Source organism: Vipera berus (assembly GCF_964194415.1).
Source record: "Vipera berus genome assembly, chromosome: 2".
Taxonomy (NCBI): domain Eukaryota; kingdom Metazoa; phylum Chordata; class Lepidosauria; order Squamata; family Viperidae; genus Vipera; species Vipera berus.
Window position 1 is genome coordinate 267,251,092 of NC_138203.1, and position 16,273 is coordinate 267,267,364.

Below are 16,273 nucleotides of genomic sequence, written 5' to 3' on the forward strand. Positions count from 1 at the left end.
TATGAACTAATGGATAAGTGATAAGATATTTAGTCATTAAGAGTTGGCACCAACTTGAGAACACTTTATTAGCCAGCAAAAGGCCCTTATTTCCAAATGCAATTCTTTTTCTTTGACCCCTATTCTTGGCTTTTTATTGATATTTCAGGAATGCTGGGGTTTTTTTTTAAAAAAACCTATCATCTAGTGTGACCTTCTCTTCAGTAATTTTGGAGCTACCTTATCTGGGAATCATATGTATCATTAATAGCTTTTGAAGGAGCAATTCCAGTGAAATGTTTAGGACAGTGAGATTTTTAGTTGAAAAAAGCAAGCTTAAGAAATAGCATTTAAATTGTCTGATTTCCAGTTTATTTATTTTTTATTCTAGATTACTAGAAAGGAACTTCCAGCATATATTTGCCATCTTATTAGCCATAGAGGAGATCAACCAAAACCTCCTGCTATTGCCCAATGTTACTCTTGGCTACAGCATCTACGAAAACTGTTTCAACAGAAGGACAACCTATGAAGCCACCATAGATATCCTTTCTTCTAGTCATGGGATGGTCCCTAATTTCAAGTGTGGAAGGGAAGAGAGTCTCTTGGCTGTGATTCAAGGAGGGGACTTTGAAACCTTCTTTCAGATGGCTATCATGTTAAGCCTTTACAATATCCCCCAGGTATGAGAGTCCTGGAGAATTCACACTTCAGTGGACCACTTGCACCAACTCTGCAAACATTTTGGAAAAGGACATTGTGTGGACACTGCAGTGTGTCAATTCTTTTCCTCAGTTTGGGAGCTTTTTACTGAGGTCTGCCACAAATAAGCTGTGATATGAATATGAACTGACAGAATTTGAATGATGGCTCTGGGTTTCTGACTGAAAAAGAAAGGCCATGTAGAATAGACCTCTGAGGGTTCCTCTTACAACTCTTTCATTGATGCCCCAAAAGGAACAAAGGATGGAAATCTCATGAATTGTTCTTTTTAAGAACAATGTTCTTAAGAAAGAACAAAGGATGGAAATCTCATAAATAGGGCTTTTTAAAAATAATGGGGAAAAACAATTTCTACTTTATGGATTAGCTTTCAGAATGTTCTCTAAATTTCCTTCGTGTATTATTTCTTATATATGTTCAGATTAGTAGCTTCCATAAACATCTTCTATACAACTTAACTGATATAAATATATTTTAAAATAGTATCAGAAATATGGAAGAGAGAGAAATGTGCTTTATTTGTTCTCAGTTTTTATGTTCTGCATGCCACGAAGCTATATACAAACTGGAGTGGGCTTTACATGTTTGGGGTTTGTTTTACAATATGGTGTTTATAAAGTTAAATATTTCAATAAACACACGTAGAAATGTATAGACTATGCAATATGAAAATATGCAAAAATATTTGATTGCAAAAGGTCATTTGTAAAAGTGATCATATACAAAAATGCATACACTAGGAATAATGTATCATTGTTTTCATATAAAACACATACCTGTATGAGCTATGATAAATTTCACAGAATTAAAACACAGTTCAGACCGGTAGACAGAAATGCAGAGCAGTTCCAATTTTAAAACTTCAGAAAAAACAATAATAAGGAATTGGGGTTTGAATGTGAGATTGCCTTTTGTTACTTTTCCAATTCTAATCATGACAGTATGCAAGTTGTTTGAAAATTGTCGTAAACATATAGCAAGTTGATATGGATTTTTGAAAATCATTTTAATCATGTAAAATGGTAGACAGATGGGCCTTATGTTTTTGTGTGATACTGTAACCTGAATTATTTATTACCCTCGAGCTTCTGCTAGAAGACATTAAACATATTTTAGAATTTAAATAAATAAATAAATAGCAATGAAAATTATGCTGAAAAACAATCATTTATAACCAATAATTGTATTCTTGTAGTAAAATCTGATGCATATCTGCTCAGAAGACCTTTTGGGGTCTGAGAATAAAGAGCCCAGGACTAAGCTGGACAACTACATTCTTGTTTAAAATAAAATTTTACATTTTAAATACCCCTTTGATGTTTCAATATTTGATTTGTTCACTGCCCAGAGTCCCTCTTTGAGAGAAATTAGCAGTTTTAAAATTTGATAAATAAAATAAAAATAAATTATTCCAAGTAAAGCTGAGTCAATCCAGGAAGATAAGACTTTTGAATGACCCTTGATCAGACTTCACAGAGGGGCTAAAACCATTTCAGATTATTATTTTTTTAAGAGCCTGAATGCTATTTTCAACACTAAGCATTGGTTCCTTTCCTCACTAGCTCACTTATGGTTTTTGTAACCACATTCGGAATGATAAAACCCAGTTTCCTTTCTCTTTCTGGATGAGCCCAAAGGAAACCCCACAATACATGGGGATCATGAAGTTGCTCCTTCATTTTCAATGGACGTGGATTGGACTTGTTGCCCCAAAACATGACGGTGGAGATTGGTTTATGAAGACCATTGAGACAATGGTCTTTGGGACTGGGATCTGTGTAGCCTTCACATTTAAGATTCCACAAATTCATATTGAGAAGATTGATGATTATTATGAAGAATTATCGCACTTTGATGTTGTATTTACACACGGGACAAGCAACGTGCTCATTTATTATGGGGATCTAGACACAATGCTTCTGTTGCCTCTTATATTGTCCAACATTGAAGAAGCCAATCAAACCCCTCTGGGGAAAGTTTGGATCTCCACAGCTTTGTGGGGTTTCACCTTAAGCACAACTTTTAGATACGGAGATATCAAACCCTTCCACGGAACCCTAACCTTCGCCATCCAGGGAAACCAAAGATCCAAATTCCATGATCTTATTTTAATTCAAGATGATTCCCTTGAATTGGTTTGGTCAGAAATGTTTGATTTCCATGATTCCAGTGATAGATTGTCAAGGAAGACATGGAAAAGGGGCCTTGTGAGAAGAAACATGGCAGGCTTCCTCTCAGGTTGGCCCAAGAAAGGAATGTCCGCCGAGAGCTACAACATCTATCATGCAATCTATGCTGTGGCACATGCCCTCCAGGATGTCTTCACATCCTTATCTAGCCATGTTGTCATTCCAGGAGAAGACAAGGTAGATCTTCCAAAACTCCTACAACCATGGCAGGTAAGAGCAAATTCCACTTAAGCTACAACTGAAGTGAACCTTGCATGTTGGATTGGTCTTCTTTTCCATTCCAGCTCTGGGAATATCTGGGAATGTCCTCCCAGCATACAGACCTGGCCCCTCTACATTCATTTTTTTCCAACAATGGGTGATTGGGATAACCACTCTTATTTTCTGAAAGGCCTGAAGAGCAGTTCCTTACAGACGCTATTGCCCTCCTGTGCCGCTAATCCTAAATCCCAGGAGGGTACTTGGAGAGTTGTAGTGCTTAGAAATAATAGGAAATATTTGTAGCTTGGGGTTCTAGATTTGGCTGTGGTTTGTTCTCCAAGCTTAGCTTAATATAATTCCTGAACGTTTTGTTACCAAATTAGGTAACGTTATCAGCAGAATTTAATTGTCCTCTTCTCCTTAGTTCTTAAGTATCTTGTGTGCCAATGTGGTCAGTTGTTTGGAGCTATATTTGAATTCCAAGAAGCTGATTGTTGTAGTGCCCGTGTACCTGAAGATTTGGAACGGCTGGAATGGACAATTTTTGGGTAGACAAATTGTGGTTATGACCAAATCTAAGGATGTTTCCCAAGACTTGTTTTGCTATGGGAGATATATCATAGACTTCTGTAGTGGAGCAACTCATGATGAAACATGAGTTGTGACAGCATGATGCAAATACGGTGAGACTTACACATCCTTATCTAGCCTCCTGGAAGTTGTAAGGAAGAAAAGTTTTATCAGGCAAAAGTGAGTGCCACTGAATGTGAAGAACATATATGAAAGGGTAATGTTTATGATGTAATGTTATGGTTAATCATTTTTTGGGAGGGGCTGTTAAGTGAGAACCGCTTAAATCAACCTGTGTGCCAGGACATCAGAGTAACAGCCATGTATTTCTTAACATGTCATCAGAAAGAAAATGGAAAATTCAGCATTGTTTGCAATGTGATCCAAGCAACCCCATAGAGAAGACATGCCTCACAACCTCTCAATAACCATGTTCGTACACAACACACTAACACTACATCATTTTTAGTGTTTCAGCCGACCACATTTTAGCACTAAAAGTTGGGTGAAGCTAGGTGATGGCTTAGTGTCTTGTGTGACACATTACGTGGTTAGGTTATGGCTCAGTGTGTGGTGTGAACTCAGAAACTGTTTAAGGCATTTGTAGGATTTTGTTTGTTTGATTGATTATTGAATTTTATCTAGTATGATGAGCCAAAAGGAATTTTCTGATTACAGAAAAAACAATAAATAAATAAATACACCAAGCAATCATGTAAAATCATTACTCAACTGGAAAACATCTGGAAAAAAAATCTAGTATGAGCTGATATTTATTTATTTATTTATTTATTTATTTATTTATTTATTTATTTATTTATTTATTTATTTATTTATTTATTTATTTATTTATTTATTTATTTATTTATGGGATTTGTATGCTGCCCTATCTCCCAAAGGACTCAGGGTGGCTAACAACGATAAAAACACAAAATACAAACATTAAAAGGTATTAAATCAAATTATCCCATAAACAGTCCAATTAAAAACACAATAAAACAAAATTAAGAAAACCACCCTTCCATCAGTCCAGGTCAGCCTGCTGAAAAAGCCATGTTTTAAGGTCACGACTAAAGGAACGGAGATCTGGGGCCATCCGGAGCTCCAAGGGGAGTTGAGTCCAAAGGGCAGGTGCCCCCACAGAGAAGGCCCTCCTCCTGGGGGTCGCCAGTCGACATTGTCTGGCCGACGGCACCCTGAGGAGGCCCTCCCTGTGTGAGCGCACAGGGTGATGGGAAGTCGTTCCTGGCAGCAGACGGTCCTGCAAACATCCCAGACCTAAGCCATGTAGGGCTTTAGAGGTAAGAACCAGCATCTTAAATCTCACCCGGAGGACAACCGGTAACCAATGCAGCTCACGCAGGAGGGGTGTAATATGGGAGTATCGGGACGCTCCCATCACAACCCGTGCAGCCGCCTTCTGCACCAGTTGAAGCCTTCGGGTGGCCTTCAAGGGCAGCCCCATGTAGAGAGCATTGCAGTAGTCTATACAGGAGGTAACGAGCGCATGAGTGACCATATGTAGGGCATCTCGGTCCAGATAGGGGTGCAACTGGCGCACCAGGTGAACCTGGGCAAATGCCCCCCTGGCCACGACTCCTATATGATCTTCTAAACTGAGTTCTAAACTGGCTAGCAAAGGGATTTTGAGTGGCTGAGATGAAACATCTATAGAATAACTAAGTGATACAGAAAAGAATGTGCTTATAAAATATGTCCATATTTGGAATAGTATGTTTGATTTATTAAACTTCCTCAAAGATACTGTGGAGAAAGTAGAGAACATAAAGCTAGAATAATTTTCCCATAATGCAAACAGGGCCAGCTGTATGGCTGAAAAAAACCACTTTTGGCAACCATTTTTAAAAATGGCAAATTATTCATCCTTATCTTGCTATTTATTGTACATAAATACACTGTACGGTAATGAAGCAGCCATTTTGGTGTAGTAGTTAAGCACCAGGCTAGGAACTGGGAGACCATGACTTGAGCTGGAAACCAGGGGTTGACCTTGGTCCAGTCATTTTCTCTCAGCCTTACAAAGGAGGCAATGGCAAAGCACTTCTGGAAAACCTTGCCAAAAAACAGTGCAGGGATTTGTCCAGGCAGCCTCCAAGAATCAGGAACTCTTGAATGGAATAAAGGCTTTAATGCTTCATACACTAATATAAAAAATGAACCTAATATGATGATGATGTTACCCATTCAGTCCTGTCCAACTCTAGGTGATACTGTGGGCCAAGTCTCTCCACCTCTTCCAAGAATCATTTTAGACATACCAGAATTTAGTATTTTTATTTGGTATGCATTAATAGCACAAAATACCCATTTCTCCCCACAAGAAGTAGAGATAGACTGATCCAAAGACTTGCAGTGAGATTTGAAGGTAAATTAGATCACCCTCACTCCCCCATTCCCCCACTTGTAGTCTAGCACTTTCATCCCTACCCTATCCTGGGTCTTGGGCCAAGACCCCATCTCCTTGAGGGGGCTTCCATGGTTAAAGAGGAACTAGAACCTGGGTCTCCTCATCCCACTAGACCAGGGGTGTCAAACTCAATTTCATTGAGGGCCGCATCAGCATTGCGGTTGCCCTCAGGGGGCCTTGTGGGTGTGGCCTGGGTGGGCGTGGCCTGGGTGGGCGTGGCTAAAGTGCGTATGGCCTACTGGGTGGGCGTGGTCAGCTCTACATCGTTCGCATCAAGGGTGCCTATGGAGGCCTGGGCAGGAGTGGGACAGATCTGTGGGTCTCTGGCAGAAGGAGGGTCTCTGGGCCAGGGCCAAGGCAGTGGGGGCCGTTACCTCACTGTTTCCAGGATGGCTTCGCGGGCCACAGGAAACCACTTCGTGGGCCGGATCCGGCCCCCGGGCCTTGTGTTTGACATGTCTGCACTAGAGCATCTTCACATTACACCACTCTGACTATTGAACTGAGAAGAAGGGAGTGGACAGAGTCCCCAAACAGCTTTTGTGGCTAAGGTGGGGACAAAAACCTACATCTCCCCATTCCCCAGCACCTTCATCCCTAGACTTCACTGGTCTTGGACAGAGGCAGAAGAACTATCCCAGGGAAGGTCCATGGTGAAGAACGTACAAGAAGATGGACCCTGTTCCATATTGCCATACAGTACTGTTCTTATACACTCTATCTCAAATGGGTGCCATTGGTTGCCATAGTTCTGGCTGTGAATAGAACAGAACAGAATGAACAGAACAGAACAGAACAGAGCTGGAAGGGACCTTGGAGGTCTTCTAGTCCAGCCCCTCACTCAAGCAGGAGAACCTATATCATCTCACACAAGTGGACTATTCAGTCTCTTTTAAAAACCTCCAGTGATGGAGCGCCCACAATTTCTGGAGGCACGCCGTTCCACTGGTTAATTGTCCTCACTGTTAGGAAGTTTCTCCCTAATTCCAGGTTGCTCCTCTCTTTGATCAACCACTGTTTCTTGTCCTGCCCTCTGGTGCCTGGGAGAATAATTTGACCCACTCTTCTTTGTGGCAGCCCCTCAAATACTGGAATATTGCTATCATGTTAGCCCTGTTTCTTCTTTTCTTTAGACTAGACCAGGGGTAGGCAACCTCGGCTCTTTTATGACTCATGGACCTCAACTCCCAGAATTCCTGAGCCAGCTATGCTGGCTCAGGATTTCTGGGAGTTGAAGTCCATGAGTCATAAAAGAGCCGAGGTTGCCTACCCCTGGACTAGACAAACCCAAGTCCTGCAGCCAGGCCTTTTTTTGTCATAGAACGCTCAGAACGGAGTTCCGGCACATTTTTTGGATGGAACCTTGTAGGGTAGGCAAGGCGGGTTGTATGACATGTGTGAGTTCCGGCACCTTTTTCTTTTACAAAAAAAGCACTGCCTGCAGCCATTCTTCATTTAAAATCTGCTTAGCTTAAGAGAAAGTTTGATAAGCAAGATCATGGGAGAGGTGCATAAATTGAAGCATGGTGGGTTGTGAAAAGAAAGGATGGGGAATTGTTTTTCCCCTTCCCTCATAATACTGGATTTCAAGAGGGAGGGCAGCAGAGGCATCCACAGATTGTGTAAATACTGTAAATAATCTTGGTCATTTAGGTGTCTTGCTGTCTATCTCTGTCTTCTGAAATCTTTCTTGATGTTGGATGATACTTGTACAAGGACTCGTGGTATTGCAGTTTTGTTTGCAAAGAGGCATTCCCCAGCATGATTTTTTCTTGCTGAGTTTTTTTTTCTTGTTTTGCTGCAACCCACACACTGGTTTCTTGTTTTCATTGTACTATCCTCCATCTTCACTGCCATGGTGAAATCTGCTTCCTGTTTTGTCCTCACCCAAATATAGAGATGTAGAGAAATGTGGAGAGTGGGAGCAGGAAATGTCACAGGTCAAACAGCCCTGAGGTTCTGCCTGGTGATACTTCTGCAAATTCAGGGAAATTGCTTACTGGAGCAGTAAGTATCTGGCCTTCTTAAGGAGAAGCCGATCTCTTTAACGGGTAATACAAACTATTTCAAGTGCTCTAACATGCAGTAATCCAGTCCTGCTGAGCCTGTAATGTCAGAAGGGGCATATCTGTCAGCAATGAAACAGACAATGTGAGAAGGACACCGGACCAACAGCAAGCAGGAATTCAAAAAGACAAACCTAATGAAACAGCAACCACTAACACATTACAATGTCCATTATAACAAATGAACCAAAGCTTTAATTTACTTGTCTGTCTGTCTGTCTGCTTATCTATGTATCTGTCTGTTTATCTCTCTATCTATGTATTTGTATCTGGGGATTTTATTGCAGTTTTATTTTTCTAATCTGCCCCAAATCACTGTGAATGAGTTGGGCGGCTATATAAATTTTCTTAATAAAATAATTCTCTCTCTCTCTCTCTCTCTCTCTCTCTCTCTCTCTCTCTCTCTCTCTCTCTCTCTCTCTCTCTCTCTCTCTCTCTCTCATCTATCTATCTATCTATCTATCTATCTATCTATCTATCTATCTATCTATCTATCTATCTATCTATCTATCCTTATCTATCTATCTATCTATCTATCTATCTATCTATCTATCTATCTATCTATCTATCTATCTATCTATCTAACCTTATCTATCTATCTATCTATCTATCTATCTATCTATCTATCTATCTATCTATCATCTATCTATCTATCATCTATCATCTATCTATCTAACCTTATCTATCTATCTATCTATCTATCTATCTATCTATCTATCTATCTATCTATCTATCTATCTAACCCTATCTATCTATCTATCTATCTATCTATCTATCTATCTATCTATCTATCTATCTATCTATCCTTATCTATCTATCTATCTCTATCTATCTATCTATCTATCTATCTATCTATCTATCTATCTATCTATCTATCTATCTATCTGTCTGTCTATCTATCCTTATCTATCTATCTATCTATCTATCTATCTATCTATCTATCTATCTATCTATCTATCTATCTATCTAACCTTATCTATCTATCTATCTATCTATCTATCTATCTATCTATCTATCTACCTACCTCTCTCTCTCTCTCTCTCTCTCTCTCTCTCTCTCTCTCTCTCTCTCTATCTATCTATCTATCTATCTATCTATCTATCTATCTATCATCTATCTATCTAACCTTATCTATCTATCTATCTATCTATCTATCTATCTATCTATCTATCTATCTATCTATCTATCTATCTATCTATCTATCATCTAACCCTATCTATCTATCTATCTATCTATCTATCTATCTATCTATCTATCTATCTATCTATCTATCTATCTATCTATCTATCTAATCATTTATTTATCAATCATCTATTTAAACTATCATCTATCTATCTATCTATCTATCTATCTATCTATCTATCTAATCATTTATTTATCAATCATCTATTTAAACTATCATCTATCTATCTATCTATCATTTATCTATTTATCAATCATCTATTTAATCTATCGCCTATCATCTATCTATCTATCTATCTATCTATCTATCTATCTATCTATCTATCTATCTATCATCTATCTGGGAAATAACAGTCACTATGATCCTGGGACGCTGCAATCATCATAAATAACTGCCAGTTGCCAAACTGCTGAATTTTGATTCCCTGACCATATGGATGCTGTGTTGGTCATAAGTGTGAGGACCATTCGTCACCTTTTTCAGTGTTGTTGTAACTAACTGAATGGATGTAAATGGAGGAGTGTCTGTATATGTACAGTACAGTAGAATTACAGAATTACAGAATCACAGAGTTGGAAGGGCCGTTGGAGGTCTTATAGTCCAACCCCCTGCACAGCCAGGCGACCTTAGACCATTTCAGACAGAAGAATGAGAAAGTCCAGTTGCTTTTGGGAAAATACCTTTGGCACATCCACAACCTAGATCAGGGGTAGGCAACCTTGGCTCTTTTATGACTCGTGGACTTCAACTCCCAGCTCAGGAATTCTGGGAGTTGAAGTCCACGAGTCATAAAAGAGCCAAGGTTGCCTACCCCTGACCAAGATCCTCACTCTCTTATGCTTTTCAGACACTTTCTTATAGCCTTGTCTTACATTTCTTATAAAGACTTGATTTCTGTGAGTGCCCAGGCATTCCAGAGAAAATTATTGCAGGTATATATTTTTCTGACATTATCAAATTGATTTACCTGATTTGTTTTTTTGGGGGGGATTGTGTTACCTTTCTCATTCCAGCTTCACCCTTTCCTGAAAACTGTCCGCTTTAACACAACCATCGGAGAAGAGTTATATTTTGATGCAGATGGGGAGTTGGTGGCCAACTATGACATTGTGAATTTGGTTGTATTTCCAAACAAGTCAGCTGTACGCAAGACAGTGGGAAGACTAGAGAGCCAGGTTTCTGCAGGTCTGGTGATCAGCATTCAGGAAGAGGCCATTGTTTGGCCCAGCTCCTTTAATCAGGTGGGAAAGAAACTTAAACTCCACTAAGGCAATTAATGTAGAACTTGGGTGTCAAACTCGCCGCGTCACATGACGTGTCGTGACGTATCATGACTTTTTTCGCATTGCCGGAGCTGGGGTGGGTGTGGCCTCCGCATGGACCGACACTTTGACACCCCTGATGTAGAAAGTAAAAGTGTGAGTTGAAATTCAGGCAGAATTCACCAAATAACCTTAGCCAGCCGCTATCTCCCAGGTGTCACCTTTTTGGTTGTTGTTCAATTGCTAAGTTGTGTCTGACTCTTCAGGATCCCATGGATCACAGCATAACAGGCCCCCCCCATCCTCCATTGTCTCTTGGAATTTGCCCACACTCATGCCCATGGCATCAATGACACTAGCTAATCATCTCGTCCTCCGCCCTCCCCTTCTCCTTTTGCCTTCAATCTTTCCCAACATCTGGGTCTTTTCCAATGAGTCCTCTCTTCTCATTAGCTGGCCAAAGTATTTGAGCTTCGGCTTCAGTATCTGTCTTTCCAAAGGACAGTCAGGGTTGATTTCCTTCAGCACTGACTGATTTGATCTCCTCGCAGTCCAAGGGACTTTCCAGAGTCTTCTCCAGCACCACAATTTGAAAGCATCAATTCTTTGGTACTGAGCCATCCTTACGGTCCAACTCTCACAGCCATACATTGCTACTAGGAAAACCATAGTTTTGACGATACATTCTTATCCGTTAGGGATAAAATAACATTGGGTGTTTGTAGCCAACCTTATCACATAAGTCACACAAAATGCCTTGATTCGGCTTAACAAGATGTAGGCAAGCCTCTTTGTTACTGGGAAGATATGGAAGAAATATTTTGCAACAAAAATGAAGTTTAAGAGATAAAGAACGTAAGGTTTTATGGATCAGGATCCATTTCATATGGCCAGGCCTACCATTAGACAGGGGGCAAGTGGTTACCTCAGACAGGAGCTACTTCTATGGTAGAAGAGTTGGGGGAAAGGCAGCACGGACATTGGGGACTGCTGACACAGAACCCACAAATAAAACACAGATCCTCAAGCATTGTTGTTTTCTTGACACTCTTCAGACAAGGCCTTGTTCGGTCTGTGCGGAATTCTGCCAACCAGGATACCACAAAGTGATCCCTGAAGGACGCCAAGTGTGCTGCCATGATTGTGCCCCCTGCAGAGAAGGGACAATTTCTACCCAAACAGGTAGACTGCTCTGAGAACATGGCAAGTGTTGAATGACAAAAGGTAGATTCACTGAGATTTTTTTTCCTGTAGCTACTTTAATCAACTTTGCAAGTACAAATCCAGAGTGTTTGGATCAAAACATTTTGTACCCCAACATATCGAGCTCTTCTTACCCCATATTGAGCCCAAATGCACACCTTAAAAAGAAAGGTATAAACAAGCCCCAGCTAGAATCTTTCTGATGGTGCTGCCTGTGGTTCTCAGCTACACCATATTTGTCCATGGACAACACCCACGGTGATCTGTGGAGACTTTTTGCTGTCACGTTAAAATAAATATTAAACAGGTGTATGTTTTAATTTCAAAAGAAGCACCTTTGGAGCTATTTTTTTAAGGATTGGAAGAGAATTGGTACCGTGTAAAGCATTTGAAGAAAAGCAATTTGGCCCATGGGTATGAGAGAAGATGAAAATCCTTGTGTGTCTTGGAAAGCTTTGTGTGGCTGTTTTGCCCAGTTGTTTCTGTAAGAGGATGCATGTACCACTACTTGGCTGGTAGCTCCATCAGAAGTGCTGCCCACCATAAAATATATTATAAGACATCCTGTTCCTGGTCTATCTATCTAGTGATTGATTGATTATATGCCGTTAAATCATTTTCAACTCCTAGCAATTACTTACAATAGATTTTCTTCATGGCAATCAGTCCCCAAGCTGTTTTCTCAGGACTTCTCATGGTGCACTTGTCACCACTGTAGTTGAGTTTGTCCATCTTACAGGTGGTCTGTGACTTAAATGACTGGTTGCTTAGCGACTTTTCAAAGTTACAATGGGACCCGTCCAAAAGGGACATATGACCCAGTTTTGAAGTTCTGTTGTCACTCCCCCCCTGCAGTCAGTCAATCAGTCAATCAATCAATCAATCAATCAATCAATCAATCAATCAATCAATCAGAATAGAGCTAGAAGGGACCTTGGAGGTCTTCTAGTCCAGTCCCCTGCTCAAGCAGGAGACCCTATTCCATTTCAGATAGATGGCTGTCCAATCTTTTCTTAAAAACCTCCAGTGATGAAGCCCCTACAACTTCTGAAGGCAAGCTGTTCCACCGGTTAACCGTTTTTACTGTTAAGAAGTTTCTCCTTAATTCCAGGTTGCTTCTCTCCTTGATTAGTTTCCATCCATTGTTTCTTGTCTTGCCTTCTGGTGCTTCAGAAAATAGTTTGACCCCCTCTTCTTTGTGGTAGACCCTGTGCGTTCCCACAGAGAGGGCCTCCTCAGGGTGCCTCCGGTCAGAGAATGTCGGCTGGTGGCCCCCAGGGGGAGGGCCTTCTCTGTGGGCACTCCGGCTTTATGGAATCAGTTGCCGGTCGAGCTCCGGATGGCACCTGACCTTCGCTCCATCCGACGCGGTCTGAAGACCTATTTATTTGAACAAGCCGGCCTGGCCTGATGGGGGATGTGTTGGGGTTTTAATGGGGATTTTTATATTATTATTGATTGTTTTAGCTGGGCTACTATTTAATTCTTTTTAATTTTTGTATTCTGTATTTTTATATATGCCCTGTTCACCGCCCTGAGTCCTTCGGGAGAAGGGCGGTATACAAATATAATAAAAGTAAAAGTAAAGTAAAGTAAATACTGGAAGACTGCCATTATGTCACCCGTAATCCTTTTCTCTAGACTAGCCAAACCCAATCCCTGCAACTGTTCTTCATATGTTTTTGTCTCCAGGCCTTTAGTCATTTTAGTTGCTCTTCTTTGTACTTTTTCCAAAGTCTCAACATCTTTTTTTGTACTGTGATGACAAAACTGGATGCAGTATTCCAGGTGTGGCCTTACTAAATATTTTTATTTTACAAGCTTGGCAACTTACCTGCATTTACAGCTATATGCAGCACCTAACAGTCATATGACTTTGATTTACAATATTTTTGCCAGAAATTGGCATTTGCTTCTAGTTTCCGGCAAAAATGGACAAATACTGCACAATGGGTTCACTTAACAACTCCCATGTTTAATTAATGACTGCTACCATGTTTGCTTAATGACCACTGCTAAAAAGGTCATAAAATCAGGTCCAGTCATGTGGTGACCCACTTTTTGACCCTCATGACTTACGACCATAATTGCCAGACTCAATTACGGTTATAAACCAAAGACTACATGACACCAGTGCTAACAAGAGCAGGGATTCCTAAACCTTTTGTTATTTAGTGTAATCCTGGTCTTCCCTAAAAATCCAAATACCAAAATGAAAACAATTTGATGAAAATTGGGAATAGTTTTATTGTGATAAATTAAAAAAATGTCTTCAGATTTCCCCAGAGTCTGTCTACACTTCCTCAAGGGAGGTGCACCTCAAGTATGGAAACTCTGGTTTAAAGCATACCTCTTCCTCTCTTCTGTGTTCTAGCCATTACAGCTACATTTAACTAAAGTAGCTACCGAAAAGCCCTACTACTAGTTTACCTTCACAGCTCTAAGAAATTATTAAATACACCATAGGATGAGGAGCTGTATAATCAGAAGCTTCCAAATGTTCAGACAGCTATTTTGTTTGTATGTTGGTTTTGCAAATTACCAGAAAAATGCATACAAATATGAAAAACATGGATTGGATATGCTTCAATTTCTCTTAACGGAGTGGGATGAAAATTTTTACTGTGCCAGGACTTGTAGCAATTTTGGCCAAGGCACTGTCTGAAAGATTGATTGACTCAAGATGTTCTCTACAATAGTTTGACATGGGTAGGCACAAAACAATTGTAATTAACTGTAGCTTGCTATATTAGAGATGAGCGGTTGCAAATGCCAAATACATGGAAGTGTCTCTGCAGTCAGATGCATTAGTATTATCTTAGTAGTTTTCAGTCTCTAGATTTGACTTCTTCTCTGAGATTCATATTCTAATGCTCTTTAAGAAATTGCAATAAAAGCCAGAATAAAGGAGAAAATGTCAATTATTGTGGAAAAATACCAGGTGGTAAAGTTTCTAAATATATTGTGTTTTTCAGATGCAGTTGATTGTCATGAATGCTCCAAAACTAAATATCCAAACAATGGCAGAGATCAATGTATCCACAAGATTATAGTCTTTCTAGCATATGATGAACCTCTGGGAATCTCTCTGAGCTTCTTTGCCCTGTGCTTAAGTCTAACTACAATTCTGATTTTAGGAATCTTCATTAAATACCTAGACACACCACTGGTCAAAGCCAACAACCAAATGCTCACCTACACTATCCTTGTCTCCCTCCTGTTTTGCTTCTTATCTTCCTTCTTATTTATTGGTCCCCCTCAGAAAGTGACTTGTTGCCTGCGCCAAACTGCGTTTAGCATAATCTTTTCAATTGCTGTCTCTGCTGTGCTGGCCAAAACTCTGATTGTGGTGCTGGCATTCATGGCTACAAAACCAGGAAACAAGATGAATACATGGCTGGGGAAGAATTTGGCAATGGCTGTTGTATTCTCTGGGTCCATAATTCAGTGTGGCATCTGCATGACTTGGATTGGAATTTGTCCCCCCTTCCCAGAACTTGACACTGATTCTCAGATTACACAGCTGGTACTGCAATGCAATGAAGGGTCTGTCGCCATGTTTTACAGCGCTCTTGGTTACACGGGCATTCTGGCAGCTATTTGTTTCACTGTGGCTTTCCTAGCCAGAGAGTTGCCAGGAGGTTTCAATGAAGCCAAGCTAATCACTTTCAGTATGCTGGTCTTTTGCAGTGTTTGGGTGTCCTTTGTGCCAAGCTACTTGAGCACCAGGGGAAAATATATGGTAGCTGTGCAGGTTTTCTCCATTTTGGCTTCCAGTGCTGGGCTAGTGGGTTGCATCTTCCTTCCCAAGTGTTACATAATTGTATTGCAGCCTCATCTGAATACCAAAGAGCACCTAATGATGAAAAGAAGAAAGTAATTTCAGAAGGTATTCCATGATGAAGGGTTTTTTCACTGAATCTTTTGCTATTGGGAAGATAGCCAACCACTGGATTATAAATGCATACCAATGAAACCAGTAGCAATTATACAGTTACAATGTCTCTTTTTTTAATAGTCAAAGAAGGACCTAGTACATTACTAGGACGAATAAAACTGTATGATTATCATGGCAGAGAGAATTTACCATTTGTTGATTTATTACAGATTATTAAGGTTAATATATGACATTCAGATCTAATGAAAGGTAAAAAAGCTATTTTTCCTGTTAGAAACTCAGTGACTTTCTCCATTATCAGATAAACAGATCCTCCCATTAGTCATTGCTTCTCTAAGATTTCCAGGGCCATAAATAAGTAAACCAAGGGAAAAGAGTGGGGCAAATTAAAATGTCAACAAATAAAAAGAAAGAAAATACACTAAACCCATTACACTTACTCCTCACGCAAATCACATTTTACATGAAATCTTCCCAAGAGGTTTGGAGAAATGAACAACCCTTTTAGAAAAGGCAAAGAGATTCAAGATTAGATAGCTAAATAAGATGAATAACTGAGAGACCAAGAAAC

The 16,273-nt window shown here is 40.0% G+C and overlaps 1 protein-coding gene across 1 annotated transcript; it reads left to right on the forward strand.

The window, feature by feature from the left end:
• Window positions 1-2,921: 2,921 nt before the first annotated feature.
• Window positions 2,922-15,684, forward strand: LOC308661325 (vomeronasal type-2 receptor 26-like; the record flags this gene model as incomplete). Its single annotated transcript, XM_081316248.1, has 4 exons — window positions 2,922-3,101; window positions 10,353-10,580; window positions 11,657-11,783; window positions 14,942-15,684. The coding sequence occupies 4 exons, from the start codon at window positions 2,922-2,924 to the stop codon at window positions 15,682-15,684; spliced, it is 1,278 nt and encodes a 425-aa protein (XP_081172374.1).
• Between the last annotated feature and the right edge of the window lie 589 nt (window positions 15,685-16,273).